The sequence below is a fragment of the Neofelis nebulosa genome, chromosome 12 (assembly GCF_028018385.1).
Source record: "Neofelis nebulosa isolate mNeoNeb1 chromosome 12, mNeoNeb1.pri, whole genome shotgun sequence".
Lineage (NCBI taxonomy): Eukaryota > Metazoa > Chordata > Mammalia > Carnivora > Felidae > Neofelis > Neofelis nebulosa.
Window position 1 is genome coordinate 6,832,297 of NC_080793.1, and position 25,785 is coordinate 6,858,081.

Here is a 25,785-nt window from a genome sequence, read left to right on the forward strand (position 1 = left end):
ATCGGAGCTGGCTCCCACCCTCCCGGCTCCCGGCCTGCAGAAGGAAAGGACGTGGGTGCTGGATATGAGCTGGACTTCGGCATCCCAGGGGCAGGGCGTGGTCAAGGGAGGCTATGCGGGCTGCAGGGCGGGAGCTGAGTTTTAGGGGAGGAAGGGAATTAACCCCAGAGTCTGTCTGCCTAGAGCAAAGACCATGTTCTCCCCCTACAGCCCTGGCTGGCAGGAGCGACTGGAGCCTTGTTTGGGCCCAAGGGCTCTGGGACCCGGGGGGGAAGAGGGGGGAAGCTTGGAGACCAGGGGCAGGATTGCTAATGTGCTAAGGTGGCCAAAAGAGGGGACTAGGCCGGTGGCGATGGCTCAGCCATGGGGTCAAGGCTGAGAAGCTGTCCACTCGTCCCCATTCCCACGAGCACCTACTTGACCCAGCTCAGGGCAAGACCCTGGGGCCCGGAGGGTCCTGCTCCTGCAACAGAGAGACCCCGATGCCTCCGTCCCCCCCACCTCCTCTCTTAGGCAGCAGGTCCCGCCCAGGCATAGGACCCACGTTAACCGCTGCCGACTGCCCAGGCGAGGTCCGCTTGCCCTGGCTCCTGCCCGCCGGACCCGCTGAGTTTCACGCTGCGGCCTCCCCAGAGCCTCGCCCGGTGCCTGGCACTGGGGAGCGCGACACGAATAGCCACCAAGTAATTACCAACACGGTGACCCACGCAGCATGTCTAGACAGCATCCAGACGGGCCTGAGATCGGACACCAGCGCTGCCCCGCGTGTGTTCTGTGACCTTAGCTGAGTCACCTCCTTCTCATCTGTAAATGGGAGGAGCCACACCCCGCGGTGTCTCAAGCGGGGCCGGGGCTTGATAAACGCTGGCTACCCGAGGGGACCCTGGCCAGGCATGTGGTGCTCTCTCGGGCTACACGGGGGCCCTCCACCTCTTCTCACTTTTGACACCTCTGCGGCCAAACCCCGAGGCGCAGCCCTGACCCCACAGCCCTTCCTGCCGCACCCCCCCCCCCGGACCCTCCCCCTACATCTTTGTCTCAGCCTGTTCTGTCCCTTTTGTCTTGGTCTCCGCCGGTTTCACTGCCTGTGGTTTCTCTCCGCGTCTGCCAGGAATCCTATCCCAGAGGAACCCATACTCTGGGGCTGTACTGGGTTCCTTTCACGCAGTGAGATGGGAAGAGAGAAGAGAGAGAGAGAGAGAGAGAGAGAGAGAGAGAGAGAGAGAGAGAAGAAGGAGGAGGAAAAAAATCAAAGCCCACATATTGGTTCCAGATGTGGCCTGCTCCCCCAGCCCTTCTCCAACTATTTAATTAAATTCCCCCAGACAGCCAGGAGGGTTTCTTAATGATCAAATTTCCCGGCTCCCCTCCACTCTGTCTCCCTGACGGATGGCCGGCCAGATTCTTCCTGCGTTCGCTTTGCCAAGCAGGGCCGGTGGGGGTGGCGTGGAGGGCTTTCTGGGGAGCACAAAGAACCCTGTGCCCGCCTCTTGCCCTCCCTCCTTCCCCAAGGGATCTGAGCCATCCCTTGGTGGAGCCTGATGGGGCCTGGCAACAGTGGCTGGAGGGGGGCCCCGCGGTCCCGTCCTTCGAGCTCTGCCTCTGGGCAGGCCTGCCAGGAACTGAGGCCGACTGGGCACCAGCAGGTTTCAGATGGGGGAGTCTCTGGGATCAGGACTCTGGGCTCACGGACCAGCCAGAGATGGGGCTCAGACCTCCCGGGGGCCCTCCCCACGCCCATTTGGCTCAGAGAGGGCAAAGCCTGTGCCAAGACCACGCGGACCTGCTTGCCAGGAGAGGCGGAGGCAGGGTGACCAGCATTTAGGAGGTGAGCATCTGCCAGGGAGAGGCCTGGGCACTATTTCTCAGGATGGTTCCCCCACGTGAAGCTAAGAGTGTCTCTCAGTAAGCCCCCCGACTTCTGGAGCGGGAGGACACGTGGGCAAGCCTCGAGACCACCAGCTCTTTCTTCTTGTTTTTTTTTGTTTTTTTTTTTTTAATGTTTATTCATTTTTGAGAGAAAGAGAGGGAGAGAGACAGAGTGTGAGCGGGGACCGGGCAGAGAGAGAGGGAGACGCAGAATCCAAACCAGGCTCCAGGCTACGAACTGTCAGCACAGAGCCTGACGCAGGGCCCGAACTCACAGAACTTTGAGATCACAACCTGAGCCGTAGTCGGACGCTCAACCGACTGACCGCCCCCAGGCGCCCCGAAACCACCGTCGTCTTGTGTAGACGGGGCAGTGAGGCTGGGAAAGGGCCAGGCCCGAGCCTGGGCCCCAGAAGCCTTCCTGTCTTGGGGCGAGGGGGCCTGAAGGGCTCTGTATGGACTGAACGTTTGTGCCCCCCAAGTTCATATGTTGAAGCCCTGACCTCCGAGCTGATGGTATTAGGAGGTGGGGCCGTTGGAAGGTAATTACCTAATTAGGTTGGATGAGGTCATGAGGGTGGAACCCCAGGATGGGAGTAGCGCCCTTACCGGGAGGACAAGAGTCGCCAGAATGCGTTCTTTGCACGCGCAGGAAGAAGTGAGCACAGAGTGAGAGTGGCCGCCCATGAGCCAAGAGGTGAGGCCTCAACATGAAGCCCACCTTACTGACACCTTGATCTTAGACTCCCCAGCCTCCGGAACCGGGAGGAATGAATGCTGTTTAAGCCCCCCAGTCTACGGTATTTTGCTACGGCAGCTTGAACAGCTAAGACAGGCTCGGAGCACCTTCACAGCCTGTCCGCCTGGGCTTATAAGGCCCTGAGGACCCACCTCATCTGGAAAAGCCAGACACCAGGACCTCCTGGTAGTGTCTGGGGGCGGGGGGGAGGGACCATGTCAGGGAGGAGGCTGCCCCCTTGGTCAGCAGGGGTGGGTTCCCCTCGGTGCTTCTTAGGAGAACAGAGGGAGGGAGGGGACAGGAAAGTCTTCCCCAGCCTGGCCAAGATCCCACCACCTGCTCCTCCTGGCTTCCTGGTCCCTCAGTTTCCCCCTGCGCCCACAGAGGATTGGGCCTCTGGGAGAGGAGAATCCAGGCCTTGTCCTTCCAAAGAGGGCCAAGCAGGTTCTGGTCTTGAGGGTCCGGCGTCAGGGTGGGGTCAGGGTGTGGGGGCGGGGAAGGAGGACAGGGGAGGGGGCGAGCCGGGGGGGGGCGGGCCAGGGGAGGAGAGCAGACTGGAGGAAGCCTGGTGTGTGTGCGGCGGGGAGGGGGGCGGTGAGGCGGGCCCATGACCGAGCTTCGGAAATATGCCCAGCCCTGGAGCTCTGTGCCTCGGTGCCCCTGTGCGTGTGTGTGTGTGTGTTGTGGACAACGATGTGTCTGAGAAAGTATGTGTGAGAGAGGGTGGGTGTGTGAGGCTATGTTGGGGAGAGTGTGACAGGGTGTGAGCACGTCTTGTGAGTGTGACTGGTGACGTGCACACACGTGTAAGCGTTTCTGAGAACGGGTGGGCACGTGAGGGCTGGGACAGGTTAAGAGCCAGGGTCTTAAGAGCCCCGGCTGGGCCCGCTGGCTGTGAGTCGCCCTGTCTCTCAGCCTCAGGCTACGACGAGGTAGGAACCCTGCCACCACTTCCTTTCGGGGGTGTCACGACTGGTCAATGAGCTCACACACGCGTCAGGCTTCTAATTCAATTCACAGGACACAGCGACGCACTCAACCAAAGTCTGCCGTTGTTAACAATTTATCCCTCACTGTCCCGCTGGGCCCTGTGATGCCCCAGAGGACGGGGGGGGGGGGGGGGGGGGGCGGGGGGGCGGGGAAGGAAACGAATCAGGTGCTAATTCCAGGCTGGGAGGGCCCAGAAGAAGGGGGCTCGGGGGGGTCTCCGGGGCAGGTGACCTGTGTGCTGGGCGGATGTCACTTGACAGCGTTGGGAGGAGAAAGATTTTGTGGACAGCGCGGGGCCCGGCCCTGGTGTTCATGGATAGATACCCGAGATACGGGAGGAGTGTGCAGGGCCTGATTCGCTGCCTGTGGCTGATTCGGCGTCCCGAGTCTCAGGCAAGAAAGACACTCATTGGTACAAAGGCAGGAAATACACAGAAACACAAAGAAGAAAAAACTTCCCGAGATCCCAGCGCCCGGAAGCCATCACCGCTGACATCTTGCCGTGGGGCCATGGCAATGACCCCTGCCTCCGTACACATGCATACGTGGGCACACATATACATGGCACTTTTTCCCAAGGGGGAATCGTACAGTACCTACTATTCTCGGACTCACTTTGTTGAAGCGCTCTGGGGCAGAGTCTCATATGAGGTAAATCCCATAGGGCAGCTCTTATCACTGTTGGCGTTGGATACCTGGAGAGGCTAGACTTCTCCCTTCATGCCTGTTAACAGTTTCTCATCCTTTGTGACTCACCGGGGTGTGTCCTCGGCCCATTTTTCTGTTAGAGCTTTTGCCTGCTTGTTGTTGATTTTCAACAGTTCTTTGTATATTAAGGCTATCCCTCTCTACACATTGCGCAGTCAGAGGGACTCCCAAGCTCCCTGGGGCAGGGACAGATCAGCCAGAGTCCGAGCACTCAGTGCCTGGCTCCAGGACACCCAGGCTGCCCAGGAATCCTGGAATTGGGTGGCCGGAGGTGGCTAGGCTGGCAGGGCAGCGAGGGGCAGTGGCAAGGAAAGAAGAGAGAAGGTTCAGCACTTGAAAATCAGAGGCTCTGAGTGACAGGGCCTTAATGGGAGGCAGATGGAGAAAACAAGGTTGCCCTTGCTGACAGGAGGGAGGGCAAGGGTCAAGGAACTTTCTAAAGATAGGGGCCTGGGCGACAGGCAGGCGGCAGGGCGGCTCCACAGTGTGATGCCCAGGGGCTGTGACAGAGCAGGGGTCAGCTCCTTACTCCTGCTTGTGCAGACCCTCTGAGGCCCACACCCAGAGGAGCCGCAAGGCAGAAGGCCAGATATTTGGAAGAGCACCCCCGCCCCCAGACCTGGGTTGGAGTCTCAACCCAGCTGTGCAACATTGGGCGAGCCTCTAAACCTCTCTGAACCTGTCTCCTCGTTTGAAAAATAGGCAGATACCATCATTCACTTAATGGGACTTGTTGAGATTGGCGAGTCAAGCATTTAGCACAGAGCTTGGCACATTAGAAGGGCTCAGGACACGAAAGTTAACTCGTTGTTACTTTACCGGTCACAGGACAATCCCAGTCTTCTTGTCGGCAGAGCCCCTCAGCGGGCAACAAGGACCTCTTCGTGGGCTCCAAGACCGTCAGAGCTTGAAGCGCCTTCAGGTTACAGGTAAGGAAACTGAGGCCCAGAGACCAGAAGGGCCATGCCTGGGGTCACCCATCAGAGCGGTCTCAACTGGGTCCTGCAAAGAGACATGTTCAAGCCCCGGCCTCTGGTACTTTTGACTGGGACCTTATTTGGAAGTAGAGGTTTGTTTATCTCTGGCAAATGCAATCAAGTTAAAATGAATTCATACCAGATCAGGATGGGCCCTCAATCCAAGGGCTGGGGTCGTTCAGAAAGGACAAGGTCACTTGGACAGGGACACGGATATAGGGAGGAAGGCCACTCGAACACAGAGGTAGGCAAAAATTGGAGTGAAGCGGCCATAAGCTAAGGAAAGCCGGGGGCCACCAGAAGCTGTCAGAGGCAAGAAAGGAACTCTCCCTTAGAGTCTTTGGAGGGAGTCTGTCCCTGCCGACGCTTTGATTTCGGACTTCTGGCTCCCGGGACCGCCCAGTTTGTGACGCTTTGCTACGCCAGCCTTAGGAAACCAGTGGAGGCAGGCAGAAGCTGGCCTCAGCTGAGGTGGTCGCCCCCGGTCTGCCCTGGACCCCAATCTCAACACGCCTCCTCTGGTTACTCACCACGTGCCCTGGGGTAAGTCAGGCCCCTCTGGGTGCCTCAGGCCCCTGACCTGTGCCACGGAGCAAGGGACCTTGAATCAAATAGGAAGGGCTACAGAGGCTCTGGGTTGCCTGTCGGCTGCTACACCATTCAGGACCTTGGAATCAATCGAGAGGCAGGCTGTGGACCCTTAAAATAGAGGCAGACATCCCTCCCCCCACCAGGGTAACACCTTGGGGGGACCGAGGCACACGGGGGCAAGTGCCCCATTCAGATGCTCATTGTGGCCAGATGGGAATTTGGGCCCAGGCGCCCAATCTTCTGATTTTATGAGATAGAAAGCGCCGTATCAACGTGAGCAAAATTTCCCAGTGTCACTCAAGACGACGCTTCTTTTCTGGGGTGAGGGCCAAGGCAGGCATGTGCTGGGAGCCACAGACCCCGTGGTCTGCATCCCTTCTGCCAAGCCCAAGCTGCCCACTCCCACCCCTCTTTCTTGCCCTGTTAGGCAATGATGGTGGAGGCAAAAAGGTGTTTTGAGCGCCCGATGAGGATTTTGACAGCTTTCCACTTGATCTGCACAACCACCTTGTAAACTTAGCAACAGTAACAGCCAGCAATGAACTGTGCAGCCCCTGCCGCCTACTAGTCGCTGCTGGGTCCCCAGGGAGCGACCTAGCAAGAGTGCTTGATTTTGTGTCTCCTGGGTCAATCTGTTCTGCTCTTGGAGGGGGTGGAGGGGAGCACACAGACAAATCACAGGCACATCGGATTGTCTTCAAACGCCTCTCTAGACCTTCTCTCCTTCGCTCAACAACTCTTGCCTCTGGCAGGTGCCAGATGGGAGGGATTTCCAAGGGCGCGCGGTGGGGGCAGGAGGCCGAGGCACCATGCCAGCGCCGGGACCCGCACACCTCCTCAGAAAGGGCTTTTCCAGAATCAGGAAGACATCAGGCCTCCAATATGCGACTCGGGGTTGTGGAGGTTCACATGTATGGCCTTACAGGAAGATGCCTAAGTGGCTCCAGGTTTGGGTTCCTTCCTGATAGATTCCACTTCCCTGATATTAACAGAGTTCTTGATCCAAGAATCTCAGGTGCGTGCGAGTATCCCCTCTTTAACGGATTAGAAAATTAAAGGTCACTGAGGCCATCCAGGCGGAAGCTGGAAGGAGCTGGCATGGCAGCCTGAAGAGCCAGGAGCTCCTGGGGACAGAGAATAAGGAATTGTCCCCACCACCCGTCGGGGCGTGTGGGCATCCACTCAGCGTTGGGGAGAGGCGAGAGCCAGGCCAAGCCGGAGGCAGCCCTGGTCCGATCCGAGTCCAGGGCGGCTGGGCGGCGCCCGGGGTCCGAGTCACCTCCACCGCCCGGTGCTAGCGCAGCGGCCAGCCAGGGCGCCCTATGGGCGGAGCTCGGACGGCGCCCAGCGGCCGCGGACGGGATCGCAGGGCGGAGCAGGGCCGGGCCGGGCCGGGCCGGGCCGGGCCGGACCGAGGCGGGCCCGCGGTGGGTGGCGATCAGGCTGGCCGGCAGGTCCTCGCCCTCCACCCCCCGGGGGCCGGTGTCCGGGACACCCCCGGCGCTCTCCCCGGGTCGCGCCGCGGTTCCTCCGAGCCCGCAGGGGGCGCTGTCGCCGCCGCTCGCTTTCCTGGGCGCCGCGGACCGGAAGTGCGGGGGTCACTTCCGGCGCGGAGCAGCGCGGTGGAAGGCGGGCCGGCCGGCGGGGCGCGGGGGCTGGACCTGCAGAAGCCGGGTCGAGCCCGCTGCCTCCGGAGCGCGCACAGTCGGCGTCTGGGCCTCGGCGGAAGGTGCGGCCGCCCTGCCGCGCCCGGGGCCGCCGCCATGCCGTTCCTGCACGGCTTCCGGAGGATCATCTTCGAGTACCAGCCGCTGGTGGATGCGATTCTGGGCTCCCTGGGGATCCAGGACCCTGAGCGGCAGGAGCCTCTGGACGGGTAACTAGCTTCCTTGCCGCCGACGCTGCCGCCCTTCGGTTGTCACTGCACGTGTGGCGGGGACGGGGGCGGCTGCGGCCCCGCTCCGCAGATGAAGTTGCGTTGCTTCGAGCGTGAGCTCCTGCACCTGGCTCGAATCTTGCCCTCGGCAGGATGGAGGGTGCTCGAGGCCGGCGGAGGGAGGCCTGCAGGGTGGAGTGGCGGCCGGGCCTCCGCCTCGGCGCCCCACCCTGTGCGCTGTCGGCCTGCTGCCGGTTGCAGGGGAGCAGGGTGGAGTCCGAGGGCCTCGGGTTTTACCCCAGAGCGGTGCGAACCTGAACTGTCTGTAAATGAGTTTGCATTTTACGTAGACAGGAGCGGGTGTATCCGTGAACTTGTGGGAACGGTGTCAGAGAGTGAGGCGTTCAGGGATACGTCAGCGAGCTAAACAAAACCCCCAGCCTTCCTGGTGCTTCTGCATCAGAGGAGAGAGACTGAGGATCACGAGTCAGATGTCTGCATATTCCGTGTAATAGAGAAGAGCGCAGAGGAAATGGGGAAGCCGGTGTGTGTTTCTGGGATCCTTTGGAATTTGAAACACAGCGGTTATCATGCGTCTCTCTAGGGACTTGGGTGGAAACACAGGCTTTTCTTCATCACCGCTCTGTTCACTTTGAGACTTGTTCTGAAAACACAGTGTAAGGTGTTTCCTTAACTCCAAGGAAGTTTGGGGGGGGGGGCGGCTTTTGTAGTCCCAGAATTTTTGCTTTGTATGCATGGTGCGCTCCCCCCTCCCCGGGGCTGGGGAACGAGACGGATTCCTGCCCAGGCAGTAAGGATGGAACCTTGATCTCGACGACTGAAGGGTGGCGGATGGATGACGCTAAGGGAGTGGGGAGCACCGGTGGGGAGGGGAAGCCTCACTCAGAGGAGCAGGTGGCGGCCAGGGAAAGAGAGCTGCGTGCAGGTTCACGGAGCTGTCCGCGGGCCTGCGCTTTGAAAGGCTCGGCGGGTCTCGGAGGCCCGCGCTGGCCGGGCAGGTGGCGTTGGGGCTGGGGTGTGAAGGGCCACCTTCTGGGGAGTGTGGGCGGGGAAGGAGGGCCTGGCTGCGGGGGTGTTGCCTGGGCTGCTCTGGCAACTTCTGCAGCTCAGGGATGGTCCGTGCCCGGGGAAGGAGTGGTCGCAGCAGCACGGCTGTGTGAGGCTTTGTTCCCAAGCCAGGGACCAGATTCTCTGGGCACCTTGGGAGGAGGCTGGAGAAAACCCCAGTTCTTTCTCAGCAAACCCGAGGGGCCGGCTGGGGTTAAAAGATCCAGCTCGCTCTGTCTCTACCGCAAACCTTTCCCGCAGAACCAGGCCCTGCCGTGGGCGGGGGGGGAAGACCACCCACCAGCCCGGGGCAGGCGGGTCCCACAGCCGTGCCCACCCTCACCCGGTCCGCCCCTCTCCTGCCCCAGGTCCAGTTATGTTGCCGGTGAGGAGAGCCGGATCCTGGTTCTCACTGAGCTGCTGGAGAGAAAGGCCCACTCCCCGTTTTACCAGGAAGGTGTGAGCAACGCCCTGCTGAAGATGGCCGAGCTGGGGCTGACCCGGGCGGCCGATGTTCTCCTGCGCAACGGGGCCAACCTCAACTTTGAAGGTCAGCTGGAGCCCAGGGGGGCCGGGGCGGGTAGGTGGCTTGAGTGTGGCTGGGCTTTGGGGTGGGCCAGGTCTTCAGGCGCTGCTTTTCTTGTCCTCTCGGGAGCTGCCTCCCTCCTTCCTTTCGCGGGGGACCACTGAGGCAGCCCGTCCCCCTGCTTCCCACCTCGGGTCCAAGAGCGAGTTTGTTGCTGCTTCCGCCGTGTGACTGATTCAGCAAACTCTCCCGGCTCCCAGCGAAATCCCTGCTTCCGTTATCGTGAAAACGCGGCTGGTGGCACCGTGCCCAGAGCGTGGGGACAGCAATTTCTGCTGCTCGTTCTGAGCCATCTCACATTTTGGCTCACGCCAGAGGGAAAGGGGCAAACACAGAAGCTACACTGGGTGTAAGTCATGGCAGGATCGGGTTGGCTTCTAGCTTCTAGCATCCCCGGCTGTGGAGATGGAACCGTTTTCCTCTCTGGCTTGCTCGCCGGGAGGGCGGGGTCAACCAGGAGACGTTCAGGGCTGACCTGGGACCAGATGGGGGTCTTTGAGCTGACCCATGCTGTGGCCAGGCGTGCCTTCTCCCCTCCCCCACATCTGATGACAGGCTTAGAGGGCGCTAGGGTCCTAGGCTCCCGGAGGGCCGGCCCAAGAGCTGAGGGGCGGGGGCTGTTACCAAGTCAGTTACCCGGACACTGGCTTTGAGAACGTGGCTGTCACTACTGGGGTTGAGGAGTTGTCACTCTGGGTGTTTCTCCCAGCCACCCGAGAAGGGGCGCCCTGTCTTATGGTTCCGTTTTACAGAAGAGGAGAGTAAAACCCAGACAGATTAGCTGCCCCCCCCTCCCCCCCCGCCGCTGGAATGGCGCCAGGACCCTGACCGAGCTCTGACTGCAGAGCTTGCGCTCTAGTGTCTGATGAGGACGGCCGTGTCCTGACCCTGACCCCTGGTGGTGCCGGGCCCCTGGGCCACCCCAGGGGGCGGGTGTGCTGGGGCTGAGCCCGAGGCCAGGTCCTGGGGTCCCGCGAGGAGGTGGCGATAGGCAGGACTGACATCGGCCGTGTCTGTGCCTTCAGACCCCGTCACCTACTACACGGCCCTGCACATCGCTGTCCTGCGAAACCAGCCCGACATGGTGGAGCTGCTGGTGCGCCACGGGGCCGACATTAACCGGAGGGACCGGGTAAGGGCGGGGCCCAGCCTGCTCTGAAGCAGGGACTGGGGGGGGGAGGGGGCACGAGCAACCTCCCAGGCCCCCAGGCCAACTCCACTGTGCTCTCTTGCCTCAGATCCACGAGAGCAGCCCCTTGGACCTGGCCAGCGAGGAGCCGGAGCGCCTGCCCTGCCTGCAGCGCCTCCTGGACCTCGGGGCAGACGTCAACGCGGCCGACAAGCACGGTAGGTGCCCCCGGTGGGAAAGCGGGACGGCCGTGCGCCAGGTGCCTCGTGAGGGACACCCACAGCAGCCCAGGACAGCGGCCAGGTGGGCGGGCGGGCTGGACGCAGCTCGTGCGATGACGCAGCGCAGCGGACGCACGGGTGCATCTTGCTGACCCGCCACAGGGGCTTTAGGGAAGGAGAAGTGGCACAGCCCTTGGCCCCGCGCCGGCCGCTTGAGGGCTCTCTGGGGGAGGAGGCGGGGCACGCGCGCGCTCAGATTCTGCCGGGAAAGCCTCGGCCCAGGCCTCAGGCAGCGTCTGAGTGTCCAGGAACCATTCTGTTCCTGGTTTTGTGCGGGTGGAAAGACAATGACCAGAAACCCGTCACCCTCAGCCCTGGCTCTGAGAGGTCAGTCCTTTCTGAAGCTGGCCTTCTGGGGGTGTCTGGCTGCAACTCTTGATCTCGGGGTTGTGAGTCCGAGCCCCACGTTAGGTGCAGAGATTACTTAAAAAATAAGATCTTTGGATGGGGTGCCTGGGCGGCTCAGCCGGGCACCCGACTCTTGATTTCAGCTCAGGTCACGATCTCAGGTTTGTGGGATTGAGTCCTGAGTAGGGCTCCTTGCGGACAGCACAGGGCCTGCTTGGGATTCTCTCCCTGCCCCTCCCCTGCTCACACACACATTTTCTCTCTCTCTCTCTCAAAATGAATAAACTTAGGGGCGCCTGCGTGGCTCAGTCAGTTAAGTATCCGACTTCGGCTCAGGTCACGATCTCACGGTTCGTGGGTTCGAGCCCCGCACCAGGTTCTGTGCTGACGGCTCGGGGCCTGGAGCCTGCTTCGGATTCTGTGTCTCCTTCTCTCTCTGCCCCTCCCCCTGCTCACGCTCTCTCTCTCTGTCGCTCTCTCTCAAAAACGAATAGACATTAAAAAAATCTAAAACGAAACAGAAAACAAAGTTCATTTTCTGATCCGTTTTCCCTGCACCTCAGGGGTTGCCCTGACCTTGGCTTCCTGGCCCAGACTCCTCCTCATTCTCTTTCTCTGTAGGAAAGACCGCGCTGCTGCACGCATTGGCCAGCAGTGACGGGGTGCAGATCTACAACACCGAGAACATCCGGCTCTTACTGGAAGGAGGTGAGGCGCGTCCGCAGTTCCCTGTCCTCTCACTGTGAAACGTTAAGCGTCACTTTGCAGGGGTTTGAGATCTTCTCCCACCTTGTTTTCTTGACCGGCCCTTGCAGGGGCAGACGTCAAGGCCACCACCAAGGACGGGGACACCGTGTTCACCTGCATCATCTTCCTGCTCGGGGAGACGGTGGGAGGGGACAAGGACGAGGCCCAGATGATCAGCCGCTTCTGCTTCCAAGTCACGAAGCTGCTGCTGGCCCACGGGGCCGACCCCAGCGAGTGCCCGGCCCACGAGTCCCTCACCCACATCTGCCTTAAGAGCTTCAAACTGCATTTCCCTCTCCTGCGCTTCCTGCTGGAGTCCGGAGCGGCCTATAACTGTTCCCTCCACGGCGCGTCCTGCTGGTCTGGCTTCCACATCATCTTCGAGAGGCTCTGTTCGCACCCGGGCTGCGCGGAAGACGAGAGCCACGTGGACCTCCTGCGCAAAGCCGAGACCGTCCTGGATCTCATGGTGACTAATTCCCAGAAACTCCAGCTGCCCGAAAACTTCGATATCCACCCCGTGGGCAGCCTGGCAGAGAAGATCCAGGCCCTTCACTTCTCCTTGAGGCAGCTGGAGAGCTATCCCCCGTCCCTCAAGCACCTGTGTCGCGTTTACATCCGCCTCTACCTTCAGCCCTGGCCTGTGGATGTGAAGGTCAAAGCCCTGCCTCTGCCCGACAGGCTCAAGTGGTACCTCCTTAGTGAGCACAGCGGTACCACGGAGGAGGACATCTGATCGCTCCCCGACTGAAGGCGGCGGCGGCGTCTGGGCAGCTCAGCCCGCTGGCGGATTTCGGTACCTGTGGCAGCCTTGGGGAGAACCTTCGGGCCTTCTGTCAGAAGGTATGGGTTGGGAGACGAGACTTCATCCGTACTGAGTACCAAGAAAACCAGGTGGGTCCTGGCAGCTAGTCATTCCAGTGGGAAAAGGCTCGGTCTTCCAGGGGGACCGCCCCCCAAGTCTCAACCACACTGGGAAAAGGGACAGGGTTTAGATTTGGGACAAGCATACACTCTGTTAATTTGAGGGGAGCACCGGGCAGGGTAGCTGTGAGGCCGGGTCCCGCTGAGAGCCGCAGGAGGCTGGTCTGTCCTGCGTGGGGCCCAGCGGATGCGAGGAAGCACGTGGGCCCGTCAGGGCACGGCACGGCCTAGACCACCCTTCTCCCCTCTCCTCCGTGAGATTACATCACCCACAGAAGTGCTTCTGGCGGACTAAGGAGAAGAGCGAGCCGAGCCCTGATGCCTCTGGCAGCTCTGGGGCCAGGTCACCCAACGGCCCCGGACCGGGCTCTGGTGGCAGCTCTGTGCCAAACCTGGGATCTAGGGGGACCGTGCCTTCTGCTACAAAGTAATCCTGCATGATCAGGGACAGCCCTTTCCAAGATGTCTCCATGTTGCGCGGGGTCCGTCTGGCGAAGAAAGCCACCAGTGCTGACGGCTGACTGTGCTGCTGTACACGCTGAGCCCCCAGCAAGCCCAATGCGAGTCGCGTGGGTCACTGAATTGTGTCACTGCCTAGGAAGGAAGCTGAGGCAAGTAAATGATTCACGCTAACGTGAGACTTTGTTCTTGGCTCTCAAGATCCTTGTGTAACGTTCCGGCCCCTCGGCGCCCCTCCCCAGTCTAGGATCAAGGCTCCCACTGCAGCCACTGTGTGGGCAGCACGAAGGGACGGCAGCACGTGGGGGGGGGGCACGGTTTTCAGGTAGCACGACACTGCTGCCCCGTAAAGACGACCTCCGCCCCAGACCGGCTAGGACCTTTCCAATACGGGATTCACCCTTTTATTTTGTGACTTTGGCGAACGTCCACCGAGAAGCCGCGAGGCACAGCCCAGAGTGAGGCTACGGACTCCCCTTGCCGTATGCTGTTGTGACGCTCATGTTAGGGACACCAGGGCTCAATCGCCAAACAGAACTTAGAACGTGAACGGCCCAGCGGCTGCAGGAGGCACCGCAAAGGCTCAGGCAGGGAGGGTACAGACGGCCAGCTGCGGCTCTGCTGCCTGGCCCCCCCCCCCCCCCCCCCCCGGGAGAAAGTCCTCAACAGCCAAGAGTTCTCTTAGGGCACCCAGGCCTGGGGCCGGAAGGCCAGGTGGTGGTAAGGGACATCCAGGGACTCGCCAGGGGCCCTGGAGTCACACGGGTCTGCACCGCGGTCCCTGCCTGCCAGGGCAGCAGAGCCGGGCTCCAGCCTCTCTGCTCCGTGTGGGCCACACCCTTCCCCGCTGGGTCCCCGTCAGGCCTTCTGAAAAAGAGTCCAGTGAGCGGCGGCAGACAGGTGTATTTCGAGGTCTTGCTCCGCGTCCCCGAGCCATTGTCATGGAGCCTCCGGGTCTTGCCCCACTGCCAGCCCCCCACCCTGCGCGGCGCTGGTCCCTTACTCCTGCCGGTGCCTGCTCATCTCAGGGCTAAGCTGTACACGTGATAGATCTCGTCGGGAAGGTTCTCCTGGCGCTCCTGGGCTAGCAGGCTGAGGCCCGCGCTGCGGATGATCCTGTGGACCACCTCGAGGCCCCGGCACACGCTGCTGTCCACGTCATCCAGGATCACGCCCTCCTGGGCCATGTTGTCTTTGATGACAATGATGCCGTTGGGGCGCAGGCCCTGCTTGCAGCGCCGCAGGAACTCGGCCAGGTGCTGATCAGTCAGGTGACCTGGGGACCGCAGAGGCTGGGGTCACTAGGGAGCGGCACAAGCGTGTACCTGCCACTGGCCGTTCCCTTCAGCTTCCCGACTCACTGAGCTCGCCCTCTGTGTGAACACCGCCTCCCTGGCTCTTGGCAGCCCCGAGACGTTTACCTACCCCCAGGTGACGTAAGAGAAAACCGGCTCAGAAGTCACCCACCCAGGGCAGTCACAAAGCATGCAGCTGGGATCTCACCCTCACTGGGCGACTTCTGGGCCCTGCCCGACCCCACGCTCCATCCACCCACGTCAGGCCTGGATTGCGGGAGCACACCGGAGTTCCTTCCCTTCCCTGCCCTTAAAACTCCAGACAGGCTTTTTAGAAGCCCAAAATACAGGGCCGGGCCCAGTGTGTCCCTGGCAGGTCTGGAGTCCACCGCGGAACGGGTGGCCAGCTGCTGGTACGGTGGCCTGCGGCCGGGTCAGCAGCCCGGGAAGAGCACGCGGGGTGTGCCGTTGGGCTAAGTGGGTGCGGGAGGGGGCGGCAGGGCGCGGCTCGCTCTCTGAGCAGCAGGGACAGCCACGGCTTCCGTGCTTCCTCTTACTAAACACTGGGGTGCCTGGGTGGCTCAGTCAGCTAAGCGGCCCGACTGGATTTTGGCTCAGATCATGGTCTCAGCGATTCGTGAGCTCAAGCCCCGCATCAGGCTCTGCGCCGACAGCTCGGGATTCTCTCTCTGCCCTTCCCCTGCACGCGTGTACGTGCTCTCTCAAAATAAACTTAAGAAGACTTACAAAAGCTCATTTCCACTTTCTTCAAGGCAGCTAAGCTCTTGCTCATTTACATTTTTTCAACACAAAACTGCCCCCAAATGGGTCCTATAACAGGTACTGACACGACACGGAAAGGGTACTTGCAGGGAATGTTTCCCACGGTCCTGGCGGACCCAGGGAGGACGGGAGAAATCCCCGCCGCCCCGCCTAATGCAGGGGCCCCCAAGGCCTGGGGGTGGGGGGGGGCCACCTCTGCCGCGGGAGGTGTGTGGGAGGTGGAGGGCCGCGAGAAGCTCACCTATCACCCACTGGATCCAGATGACGTCGTAGGAGTTAGGCTCGGGGCTGAAGTCCTGGAGGCCGCAGCAGAAGTAGTTCCTCACCCTCTTGCCCTCCTCCCCCAGGTAGGTCTTGGCTTTAATCAGAAAGTCTTCGGTCACGTCCACCATATCCACCACTCCAAAGAGCGGCAGGAGCAGCCGCTTGGTGATCCGGCCTATGCCGGCTCCGCAGTCCAAGGCACAGGAGGTCCCCGTCTTGTTTGGGCCTTCCTGAGAAGCAGGGAAGGCACAGACTCCGTGAGGACGGCTCGGAAAGCCAGCGGGACCCTGTCCCCGTGAGGGGGCGGTTCCTCCCGAGCTCCCAGAGTTACTCAAATCGGAGGACCGGGCACAGGCTGGGGGCTGGCGGGCGTGGGGTCGTCAGTGGGTAGGAGCGCGGCACATTCTCGTCCCGGGCCACACGTTTCTAAGCTGAGCGCCAACCTGAATGGGTGCGTTTAATCCCTCTTACTCCCAAGACCCCGTTAAAACAACGGAACGTGAAAAGAACCCAAGCAGCAAGAGAATGAAAGGGCGGTCAGGGATCCTCACCCGTTTTCACAGACCTGGAAAGATGGAACGTGGGCGGGGGAACAGCAAGTGGCATGGGGAGCGCGCGGCCTCTGACGCTCACGGGGGGGGGGAGGGAGGAGGAGGAGGAGGGGGAGGGCCAGGGAGATGCCAGCCTGGCACAGAGGAGGGCAGAGCGGGCGAGGGGGTGAGGAGCTGGGAGCCTGCCTTCAGCAGAACAGCCAACATCATGGCCCAGGGGCCCGCAAACTCGGCAAGACAGCAAAGGACTCGGCCTCGGCAGAACCGAACAGTTAAGGGGAGACTCCGTTCTGGTGTCCGGGAGCCCCGGCACGGCGGCCAGCGCCCGTCTGGCAGCCTCGAGACAGAGGCCCCGGTCCACGCGCCACCCCCGCCCCAGCCTTTGAGGCCTGGGTCACCGACGCCCACAGCTAACCAGAGGCCTTGCGGGGTACGCGTAAGAGGTGGCGCCCCGTGCAAACCAGGTGGGGCCGCCAGGGCCACATCCTCTGCTCCTGGAGAGCACACCAGACCTGCCTACCCTCAAAAACCTCTGCAGGAACTTCCGGGAGCTGCTGATGTCGATGCTGGAGATGTGGCCGTACCCCCCGAGCATGCCGTCCACGGTGGGTGGGACTTCCTTCCAGTACGTCTTAGCCTTCGAATAGAACTGTTTCTCATCTTCGATCACCTCACTCGTCATGCTGTCACCAACCGACTCAGCTCAGGCACCAAACTCAGCGGCAGTGCCTCCTGAACAAGAAAAAGAGCAAGTCAACTAGGCAGAGAGCCCCAGTCTCACCTCCACGCTTCAACGGTCACACAACCCTGCCTGCTGCAGGGAAATGTCCAGTGTCCCCAAAACCGCGTATAGGCGTTGGATGACAGGGCCTTGCCTCTTGTATTCAAGTCATTTTGCAAAGTCCCCTTTGTACCCGAGGAGGAGACCCAGAGTCCTGGGCTGCGAGTCCTTCCCTTACTGCACGTGACACCTGACCCGACGGCTTCTCACCCTCGGCTATAGAGAACCCCAATCTACACTTGAGGAAAGCAAAGCAAGGAACCCCAGCCTTCCACGGTGGACGTCCCGGCTGGTCCCGGGAGGGCCTGGGGGAGTCCACACACCTCCCTCCCTCTCTCTGCGGAGCACAGAATGAAGCTCGCTGTGGGGGCCGGTCCTTTGTTAACCATGAGCCGGACCCTGTGCCAGGCGCTGTGCTGGGAACTGAGGAGACAGCCCCACGGAAACCGCCCCCCGCACACAATGGCAACCGAGCGGGGCCGCAGACAAACACAAGGTGCGGGCGCGGCCCACCCCAGGGGAGGCACTGCCCCGGGGAGTCAAAGAAGGAATCCCCAGGGATGACAACACATCAGCTGAAAGGAAAGGTGAGGAAGAGCTCACTGAGCCAACGGGCAAGCCTGCTCCAGGGGGAGAGGTGCGAACGGCGCACGGAGAGCCGTCGCGACTGGAAACACAGGGTCCGGGGGGACATGACATTAGACTCCTCCCTAAAGAGCAGTGAGCCTGAGCTACTCTAGGTTAAGCAGGCGGACGTGTTCTGGAAGGCTGTGTTGGCAGCTGTGTGGAATCCGGGCAAGAGTGAAAGCAGACAGGACAAGAGGGTGTCGGGAGAACAGGGGAGGGGCAGCTACACAGCAAGAGCCGGGGCCGGGGGGCGGGGCCGGCCACTCAGGCCAGGGAGGGACAGAAGGGTCACACCTCCGCCGGGAGGCGCGGGCACGCTTCCGCCAGCTCACCACATACTTGCAAGTGCTGGTCTGGTTGCTCTGAGATAAAGCCCGACCCTCAGAGAGCTTCCGGTCCAGCGGGAGACAGAAGCAAGCGGAACACAAGGCAGAAACAGGCCGCTTGCTGAGCCACAAGTGCTTTGGGAACTCAGAGAGGGGCAGATGGGTGGGGGGCGGCCGGGTTGGCAACCCGAGCTCGGCCCTCAAAGACCAGGAATGCTAGGCGGCCGGGGAGGGCACAGGCAGAGGCAGAGACGGCCTGGGCGGCAGGAACGCAGACAGAGGAAGAGGGTGTCATGGGAGGGGGGCTCAGACAGGCAGACTGGGCCTGGATTGCAGGGGGGCCCCCCGAGGACAGGTGGGGGCCGTGGGTCTAGCCCGTTGGTAATGGGAAATCAACCAGCCGAGGGTTTCTGAAGCGCCCCAGGTGGGCGGCTGGGCCGGGAGCTGCGGCGGGACCACGGGCACACGGGGACCAGCAGGAGCCGGGCCAAGGGGCGGCAGCACAGAAGTGAGACCAGACAGGGGCGGGGGCCACAGTGCATGCTCCGCACGCGGGCGCTTCCCATCGGCCACTGGATCGTCACGACCGACCGTGAGCCCGGCACCACGATCACCCCGCCTCACCCCGGGTCAAGAGGCCACGCTCCTCCCCCGTGGGCAGCTCATCCTCGGCACAGGCTCTCAGCCTGAGTGTCACGTGCTCAGAGGCCCTCCCTGACCAGCCCCGCCAAGGAGGCTTCCTCCAGCCCCCTGATCCAGTCCGCTTGCTGCCTCCAGAACGTACTTGTATCTGCGATTACACTGTTGCCTCCGCCCGGATGGAAGCTCCGGAGGCGTGACCGCACCTTTTCACCACTGTGTCCCCGGCACCAAGCCCACACGAGTCCCTTAGCGCAGGGGTGAAGCCCCCCGACCCGCCACCTTTACATCACCCCACTGGGTGGCCGCTAAGTCGCTGACTCCTGGAACACAGGGCAACTGAGGAAAGCCTCGTGTGGAACCCGGGGAGAGTGCTCGAAAACAAGAGAAAACCCCCGGGATGGAGAACTACTTAAGGGTTCCGAGACAAGTAATCAGACTGGAAGCAGGAAAGTGCCCCCCCCGAGGACGGGCACGCAGCCCTCGGATCAGAATTTAGAGACCACAAGAGAAGGACGGGGAACAGAACACGAGAAAAGCTGAAGCATTTTCACCAGCCACGTTCATTACGAGCCTAGCCCCCGATGCACAACTGTACTCTGAACTTGTCCTACGAGACCAGGAATCTTCCAGAAGCAGCAGGCTCACCTCTGCCCAACAACTCAGGACTGCTCCTCGGTGATGCCTCGGTGAGCCCTTTCCGGGCAACCCAGCCAGCCAGCGGGGCCACCAGGGGAGGGCCCTCCTCCCCACCCCCCTGGCTCCTTCCCAGACTCGGACGTCCCCCACAGACGAGGCCACACGCCGGCCCTCTGAGGAACCAGAAGAGAACCGACAGCTTCCACGTGCCCTAGCGGGTCCAGTTCTCAGATCTGTGACTGTCACCGTGTCCACCCTCTCGAGTCCTTCTGCGGCGCAGGGAGAGTCCTCCAACCCCCCTCAGATCCTCCAATCAGCTCTCAGGCTGATGTTCCAGCTCCACTGTTCAGGTACGAGGGTCTGGGACCACAGTGAAGACAAGTTCCAACCACCGTGTCCATCGAAGAGCCCTCCGGGGGAGCAGGCTGGAGGGACCCTGGTTCTAAATACGGCGTCTCTCCACGCTGGCTCGCCACCACGTCCCACCCAGAAAGAGACAGCGGCACGTGGCCCGGCAAGAATGAACTCTCGCTGCGACCCTGAGATACACGGTAAGCAAAGGAACGCAGAGACCTCCCGACACCCAGGAACGCCAGCTGTGGTAGAGTGGGCGTCACTGCGGGCCCCGGGCGGGCCACTAGCCTGAACGTCACCAAGGAGCTGGGTTTGGGGGCCCACAGCCACCACCACCCAGGAAGGACGGCATCGGCCAGCGGCGCCCCCACGCAGCGCTCACACGGGGGCCTGGCAACGCCGACCCTTCCCCACCAGCCACCCCCACCAGTCTTGGCAAACCGCTGGTTTCGCCCTCGCAGCTGTCTCCCCACTGGCCCGGGAGCTCCTTGGAGAACACCCGCGACACCCTGAGATCGACCCCCGTATCGCTCTCGAACCACACGCAGCACACAGGCCTTCGACAGAAAGTTCACTCCCGCCAGCTGACCAGAATAAATGTGGGGCCCGACCCGACCCTGGCGGTGTCTGCCTTTCCTCCCAGGAGGTAAGCTTCCTGGAGGCAGGGACATGACCTCACACCCCCTTACGCAGCACCTGATAAAAGGTGGCTGTTTGCTAGTTGGTTGCTGAACGACCCAAAGAATGAGCCTTGTGTGGCCACAGTCATTTTCCACTTTTCAGAAAACCCTACAGAAATCCAACCGTTCCAAACTGGGAACACTGAAGGCCATTACCAACAACGTGAGTTTTTGCTTTACCGAAAGCCTTCCAACATGGTCTCTTTAAATGTCAAGGTCCTCTGAATAATCTAATTTACCAGAACTCCACTTACAGGCAGCTTCTAGGAACAGGCCAGGGGAGGGACGTCTGGGCTGAGACATGGCAAGCATAATTTTGACATTTGTTCCAACAGCTGATTCATTAGTAAACGTGACTCCATGGGGCCCTGTCTACACTTTGTCTCCCAGCGTCCCGACTGGAGTGGGCAGGAGGTCCCTAGGAGCCAGAGGGAACAGTCGTCAGTCAAATGGCAGGAAGTCCCCCTATACTCTGCCCGGCGGGGGTGAGGGGCTGCAGGGCTCCAGGGCTAGGGAAAGGGCAGTCTGGCTCTGTGCGCACGCCAGGCGAGCCGGAAGAGGAAGAGAGGCCCTTTGCTCATAGTGGGCTCTGTCACCTTCTCTTTCCCTCCAAGGTGTTTAGGGTGACAGGTGGGCAGTCGCCCCAGCTACCGCTTCTCCCAGGATCCCTGGAAAAGAATGGTGTCCGAGCCGTGCCGGTCAGTGCTCTGTGGAGGCATCACACCCTCTCTGCAAAAGCCTGGAGGCCACAGGAGGCAGGAGTCTGCCTGGAGTTACCTCCTCCCTCTTGCAGCCTGCTGGACAGGGCCTGCTCTCCCTGGATCGGTGACAGCAGCTGGACATAAGGGAATGGCAAGGTGCTCTATGATAAAGAAAGCAAAGGAAGGAGAAAGAAGACCAAAAAAAAAAAGGGGGGGGAGGAGCAGTGCAGAGAGATTTAAAAACAAACTAAGGCTCTGGGGCGCCCGGGTGGCTCAGTCGGTTGAGCGTCCGACTTCGGCTCAGGTCACGATCTCCCGGCTCGTGAGTTCGAGCCCCGCATCGGGTTCTGCGCGGACAGCTCGGAGCCCGGAGCCTGCTTCGGATTCCGTGTCTCCCTCTCTCTCTGCCCCTCCCCCACTTGTGCTGTCTCACCGTCTCTCTATCTCTGTCTCAAAAATAAATTCAAAACCATTTTAAAAAATTTTAAAAAAACAACCAAAAAACCCAAGTCTCTGGTGGAGTCAAATACACCAGGTCTGAATCCTAGCTTTGCTTCTCACTGGCTGTGTTGTGTAAGCTCACATAAGACACTTCACCTCGGTTAAGCACACTTCTTTATCTATAAAACAGGAACAGCAATGCTGACGTCACAGGAAGGCTGGGATGATTAAAGGTGGGTATAAAAGCATCAAGTGACCCATAGAGTGCCAGGCACGCATTATTTCTGCCAAATGAGATTCTCATCAATTCTCACTGGCAATCCCAGAGATCAAACGAGATAAATACCCTGAAATGCCCTATAAACTGTAGGGCGTTGGACACATCTAAGGCATTATTACTGTTATGCTGGGTGGTGGATTCGGGACAAACAGCTCTGCAGACCTGCAGGAGAGGGGAGTGGGACGCTATCTCTGTGACTCTGTAGCTTCTGGTCGCCACCAAAGCGTTCCAACCCTCCCCCCGGCTCCCCCCCCCCCTCCGTCTACCGCTAGAAAACCATTCCACTAAGGGAGTGATGTGCCTTCCCTGCACACAGGAAACCAGGAAGAGCACACGGAGGGAACCCAGACGTCTTACCACAGTCAAGGCCCCACCAGGGCAATGATTCTATACGTCCAGACCGTCTGCAATCCTGCCCCACCCCACCGTCAGGGCCTCTGACACCAGTTGTCTCGGTCCCAGAGACAACCCGCCGCGCTGATGGGCAGCAGAGCCCGGGCCTTTCGTTCGATCTGGCAGCCCCTCCGCAAACAGGCTGACCTTGGCTCCAAGGGCTCTTGGCTGGCGAGCTCTCTTCTGAGCGGCACCTGTGTCGACCGTAACTGGGGCTGGATCCAAGGTGAAATAAGATAGCAACTCCCATGCAGCGGGCACTGCTCTGTGCCCGGCTCTGACCTGAGCATTTTACTGAACCCTGACACCGACTCTCCGAGTGCCTGCTCTCCTTATCCCCGCTTCTCCAGGGGAAACTGAGGCTCAGGCAGGGAAAGGGACTAGCTGCGACCCCGGAAGGGCGTCGGGGGAGGGGCTGCCCCGTGCAGGCTCGGGGTGCCCCGGCCTTCCCCTTCCACCAGCCCCCAGCGGCCCCCTTGTCCGACCTCCCCGGGACGCGCACGTGGGGCCCCGGCAGCTCGCGCCGGGTCACGTGACGAGCCGGGACCTCAGGGCGCCGAGGCAGTTGGCGGCCGGGGCCACCTCTTCCCCGCCGGCCGCCGCTCCTCCTCGCGCTACTCACCCCGGGTGGGGGCTCCCGGGACCCGGGAGAAGAGGACGAGGAACAGGAAGCCGAAGGGAGGGCGGCGGCGGCGGCGGCGAACCCCCCACAAGCCCACCACCAGCTCCGTCAGACCACGGCCAGACGCGACACCTCGCGGCGCGCGCTGCCTTTGTCCGCACACGTCACTTCCGGGCGCCCGGGGGCGGGGCCGCGACTAGCTCCGCCCCACGGCCGGTTTGCCCCGCCCCGGTCGGCTTTCTGGTTCCTGGAAGCACCTCTCAGGCTTAAAAGAGCCTGGGCGCCGCCGAGCCCCTCCGGCCTCCAGCACGTGCACCGGTTCGTTTGGAGGCTGAAGGCTGGACTCTTAAAAACGAGCGTTCTGTGGGTTTTCCACTGGGGAGAAAGAGGGGAGGAGCCTCATTCCCCAAATCGTACCCATAACAATTTGCACCTTAAAATAATATGCAGAGCCAAGAAAGAGAGAGAGAAAGAAAAAAAGAAAAGAAGAAGAAAAACAACCCTTGATGGCGCCAAGGGGATGCTACCTCAATTAAGCAGAACAGATCCTTGAAGTTTCCATTCCAAAAAGCCTGCCCTCCCATAGGTTCCTCCCATGTGTAGAAATTCTGGAGGGATACCTGAAAGCAATCTTGATGGAAATATGATGGGTTTGCACGTGGTAGGCCTTGTGACCCTCTCCAAGGAGACCTCTTCTTCCAGACTGGCGTGCTTACTCACTTCCCAATGCTCTGAGTGTTAAATTTGTAGGATATTGCCGGTGGAGCCTTCAGCCCTGTGCCTGCAGTGTGCTGTCAGTAAATAGACAGTATTTATCATAAGTTCATTTTTCCTAGACTGATGTCCTGGTCTTAGGTGCCTTCCTCTGGGCTTTGCACACAGGAAATACTTCAGGTGTGTTTGCTCTAATGACATGAAAGCTGGGGAGGGGGACAGGCTGCAGCTGAGTCCCCCAAATCTGTTTATGTATATATATTATTTGGCATTCTTTCCAGAGTACTCCAAATCAGACTTGGTTCCCCTGGCCTGGGCCCCTCTCCCAAGCTTCATTTTCCGTGGTCTCTAAGGGAAGAGGATAAATCCTGAACAATCTCAATTGCTGGATGTGGATTCTTCCTTTGGGGGCAGCTCTGAGCCCAGCTTTTCCAGGGGTGCCTAAAAATCCACCCCTACCTTTTTTTTGGATGGCTCAGTCGGTGGAGCATCCAACTTCATCAGGTCATGATCTCATAGTTCATGAGTTCGAGCCCCGCGTCAGGCTCTGTGCTGACCGCTCAGAGCCAGGAACCTGCTGCAGATTCTGTGTCTCCCTCTCTTTCTGCCCCTCCCCGCTCATGCTCTGTCTTTCAAAAATAAGTAAACATTGAAAAAAAAAAAAAAGAAATCATGTAGTTAGTCTGGTGTTCCTCATCCATTTTTTTTAAAAATTCATGCACTCTTAGAATAAACGTAAAAAATGTTCACCTTTCCAGGGAATAGATATAAAAAGATTCACCTTCCTGGGGTGCCTGGGTGGCTCAGTCCGTTAAGCATCTGACTTTGGCTCAGGTCATGATCTCATAGTTCATGCGTTCGGGCCCCGCATTGGGCTCTGCGCTGGTGTGGAGTATGCTTGGGATTCGTGCTCTCTCCATTCTCTCTGCCCCTCCCCTGCTCATGCTTTCTCTTAAGATAAATAAACTTTAAAAAAAAAAAATGTTCACCTTCCCCACTCAATATTCCAACTTCCCAGGGAGGTACACCCTTCCATCCCTGGTTGAAGAGTATTTGCAGAAAATGGAAATACATCGGGGGCGCCTGGGTGGCGCAGTCGGTTGAGCGTCCGACTTCAGCCAGGTCACGATCTCGCGGTCCGTGAGTTCGAGCCCCGCGTCAGGCTCTGGGCCGATGGCTCGGAGCCTGGAGCCTGTTTCCGATTCTGTGTCTCCCTCTCTCTCTGCCCCTCCCCCGTTCATGCTCTGTCTCTCTCTGTCCCAAAAATAAATAAAAAACGTTGAAAAAAAAATTTAAAAAAAAAAAAAAAAGAAAATGGAAATACATCGGCTATGATACTTCCTCCAGGCCGACTTGTAAAATTGTCAAATTATACCATGCCAGTGAAATTGCTGGGCCGAACCATCCTTCTCCCCCAGTCCAATTTCACAACGCAAGCTTCTCCCCTGCCTCCTCCCAGCCAAGAGTCACGGATGGGGTCCTAGCAGCCCTGAGAAAGGACAGCTAGAAGCAGGGCCTGGACTGGAAATCAGTTCTCTTGGTTTCCAAGCCCACTGCCTTCTTACTGCCCAGCCTTCCAGTGGAAGCTGGGCTTCCAGACCTACCCAGCCCAAACTTGACCCACCTGGGCCTCCCAAATCCAGAGAGGATAGCAGAACCCTGGCGTTTCCACCACTGGCTTGGGCCCGGCTGCCCTGGTTAGGAGTCCCACCACCCCCTTGTGCGGGCAGCTTTGGCTTTCTGGGCACAAAGCCCCACCCTCTGTCTCCAGGCCTGAGAGACCACCCCTCCTCACATGGCCTTGGGTGAGGGGCGGATCACAATGACCCTGAAGAGGCCCAGGAGGGAGGCCTGGAGGGAGAGCAGGGAGGGTCCAGCAGATGGACCAGGCCGGGAAGATGGGCTCTCTCAAGGACCAACCCACCAGTTAGGGGGCTCCAAACTCAAGGGACCTCCTCAGGACTCACCCAGAAGCCCCACTAGGGTGAGTGTGATAGCAGGAGCCAGCTCAGAGCTGACAATAATCTGGGGGTGGGGTGTGATAGGGAGGAACCAGGCTCCAAGATCTCCCCCCCCCCCCCAACCCAGCGTCAAGATGCTGGGGGCAGGCGTGGAGCTCTGTCTCCCAAAGGGGAAGTTTGTTAAAAATAGGTGTCTTGGCCCCACCCCAGACCTACTGAGTTAGAACCTGGGGACATCCGCATTTTCAGCAAGCTCTCCACCCAAGGGGCCCTGGGGCCCCAGCAGGACCGCGCAACTGCTGGGAGGGTCTCTCCTTTCAAGCGGGTTCCAGGTTTCCTAATTCCCCGCGGAGCGCTAACAGCGTGAACAGGACAGCAGCACTCCCGTGTGCTGAGCCACAAAGGGGGCAGGTGCTCCGTCACCCCCATTCTACAGATAAAG

At 60.2% G+C, this 25,785-nt stretch overlaps 2 protein-coding genes and 1 long non-coding RNA gene across 7 annotated transcripts; 1 reads left to right on the forward strand and 2 right to left on the reverse strand.

The window, feature by feature from the left end:
* Positions 1-4,036: 4,036 nt before the first annotated feature.
* LOC131491219 (uncharacterized) lies at positions 4,037-7,378 on the reverse strand. Its single transcript, XR_009251362.1, has 2 exons — positions 5,664-7,378; positions 4,037-5,222 (listed from the first exon to the last, which is right to left on the reverse strand). It is a non-coding gene; the product is annotated as an uncharacterized LOC131491219 (long non-coding RNA).
* A 116-nt stretch (positions 7,379-7,494) lies between these two features.
* ASB6 (ankyrin repeat and SOCS box containing 6) lies at positions 7,495-13,471 on the forward strand. Of its 2 annotated transcripts, XM_058693844.1 has the most exons (6): positions 7,495-7,750; positions 9,187-9,368; positions 10,430-10,536; positions 10,643-10,751; positions 11,784-11,870; positions 11,978-13,471. In XM_058693844.1, the coding sequence occupies exons 1-6, from the start codon at positions 7,638-7,640 to the stop codon at positions 12,643-12,645; spliced, it is 1,266 nt and encodes a 421-aa protein (XP_058549827.1). In that variant the 5' UTR covers positions 7,495-7,637; the 3' UTR covers positions 12,646-13,471. The 2 variants fall into 2 exon arrangements, with proteins under 2 accessions (XP_058549827.1, XP_058549828.1); XM_058693845.1 differs by lacking the exon at positions 10,643-10,751 and having other exon boundaries at positions 11,978-12,082.
* Positions 13,472-14,175: 704 nt separating this feature from the next.
* NTMT1 (N-terminal Xaa-Pro-Lys N-methyltransferase 1) lies at positions 14,176-25,109 on the reverse strand. Of its 4 annotated transcripts, none has more exons than XM_058693848.1 (4): positions 25,007-25,109; positions 16,706-16,917; positions 15,612-15,864; positions 14,176-14,568 (listed from the first exon to the last, which is right to left on the reverse strand). In XM_058693848.1, exons 2-4 carry the CDS (start codon positions 16,865-16,867, stop codon positions 14,312-14,314), a joined length of 672 nt encoding a protein of 223 aa, XP_058549831.1. In that variant the 5' UTR covers positions 16,868-16,917; positions 25,007-25,109; the 3' UTR covers positions 14,176-14,311. The 4 variants fall into 4 exon arrangements, with proteins under 4 accessions (XP_058549831.1, XP_058549829.1, XP_058549830.1 ...); XM_058693846.1 differs by lacking the exon at positions 25,007-25,109 and adding an exon at positions 22,669-22,836; XM_058693847.1 differs by lacking the exon at positions 25,007-25,109 and adding an exon at positions 22,194-22,496.
* Between the last annotated feature and the right edge of the window lie 676 nt (positions 25,110-25,785).

What these genes read in the sequence shown, in the direction of transcription:
- NTMT1 (XM_058693848.1), bottom strand. Translation starts at nt 16,867, where the DNA reads ATGACGAGTGAGGTGATCGAAGATGAGAAACAGTTCTATTCGAAGGCT. An exon ending in TCCTGCAGAGGTTTTTGAGG is followed by an intron (nt 15,865 to 16,705) that starts GTAGGCAGGTCT and finishes CCTGCTTCTCAG; the next exon opens with GAAGGCCCAAACAAGACGGG. An exon ending in CTGGATCCAGTGGGTGATAG is followed by an intron (nt 14,569 to 15,611) that starts GTGAGCTTCTCG and finishes TGCGGTCCCCAG; the next exon opens with GTCACCTGACTGATCAGCAC.
- ASB6 (XM_058693844.1), top strand. Translation starts at nt 7,638, where the DNA reads ATGCCGTTCCTGCACGGCTTCCGGAGGATCATCTTCGAGTACCAGCCG. An exon ending in CGGCAGGAGCCTCTGGACGG is followed by an intron (nt 7,751 to 9,186) that starts GTAACTAGCTTC and finishes CTCCTGCCCCAG; the next exon opens with GTCCAGTTATGTTGCCGGTG. An exon ending in CAACGCGGCCGACAAGCACG is followed by an intron (nt 10,752 to 11,783) that starts GTAGGTGCCCCC and finishes CTTTCTCTGTAG; the next exon opens with GAAAGACCGCGCTGCTGCAC.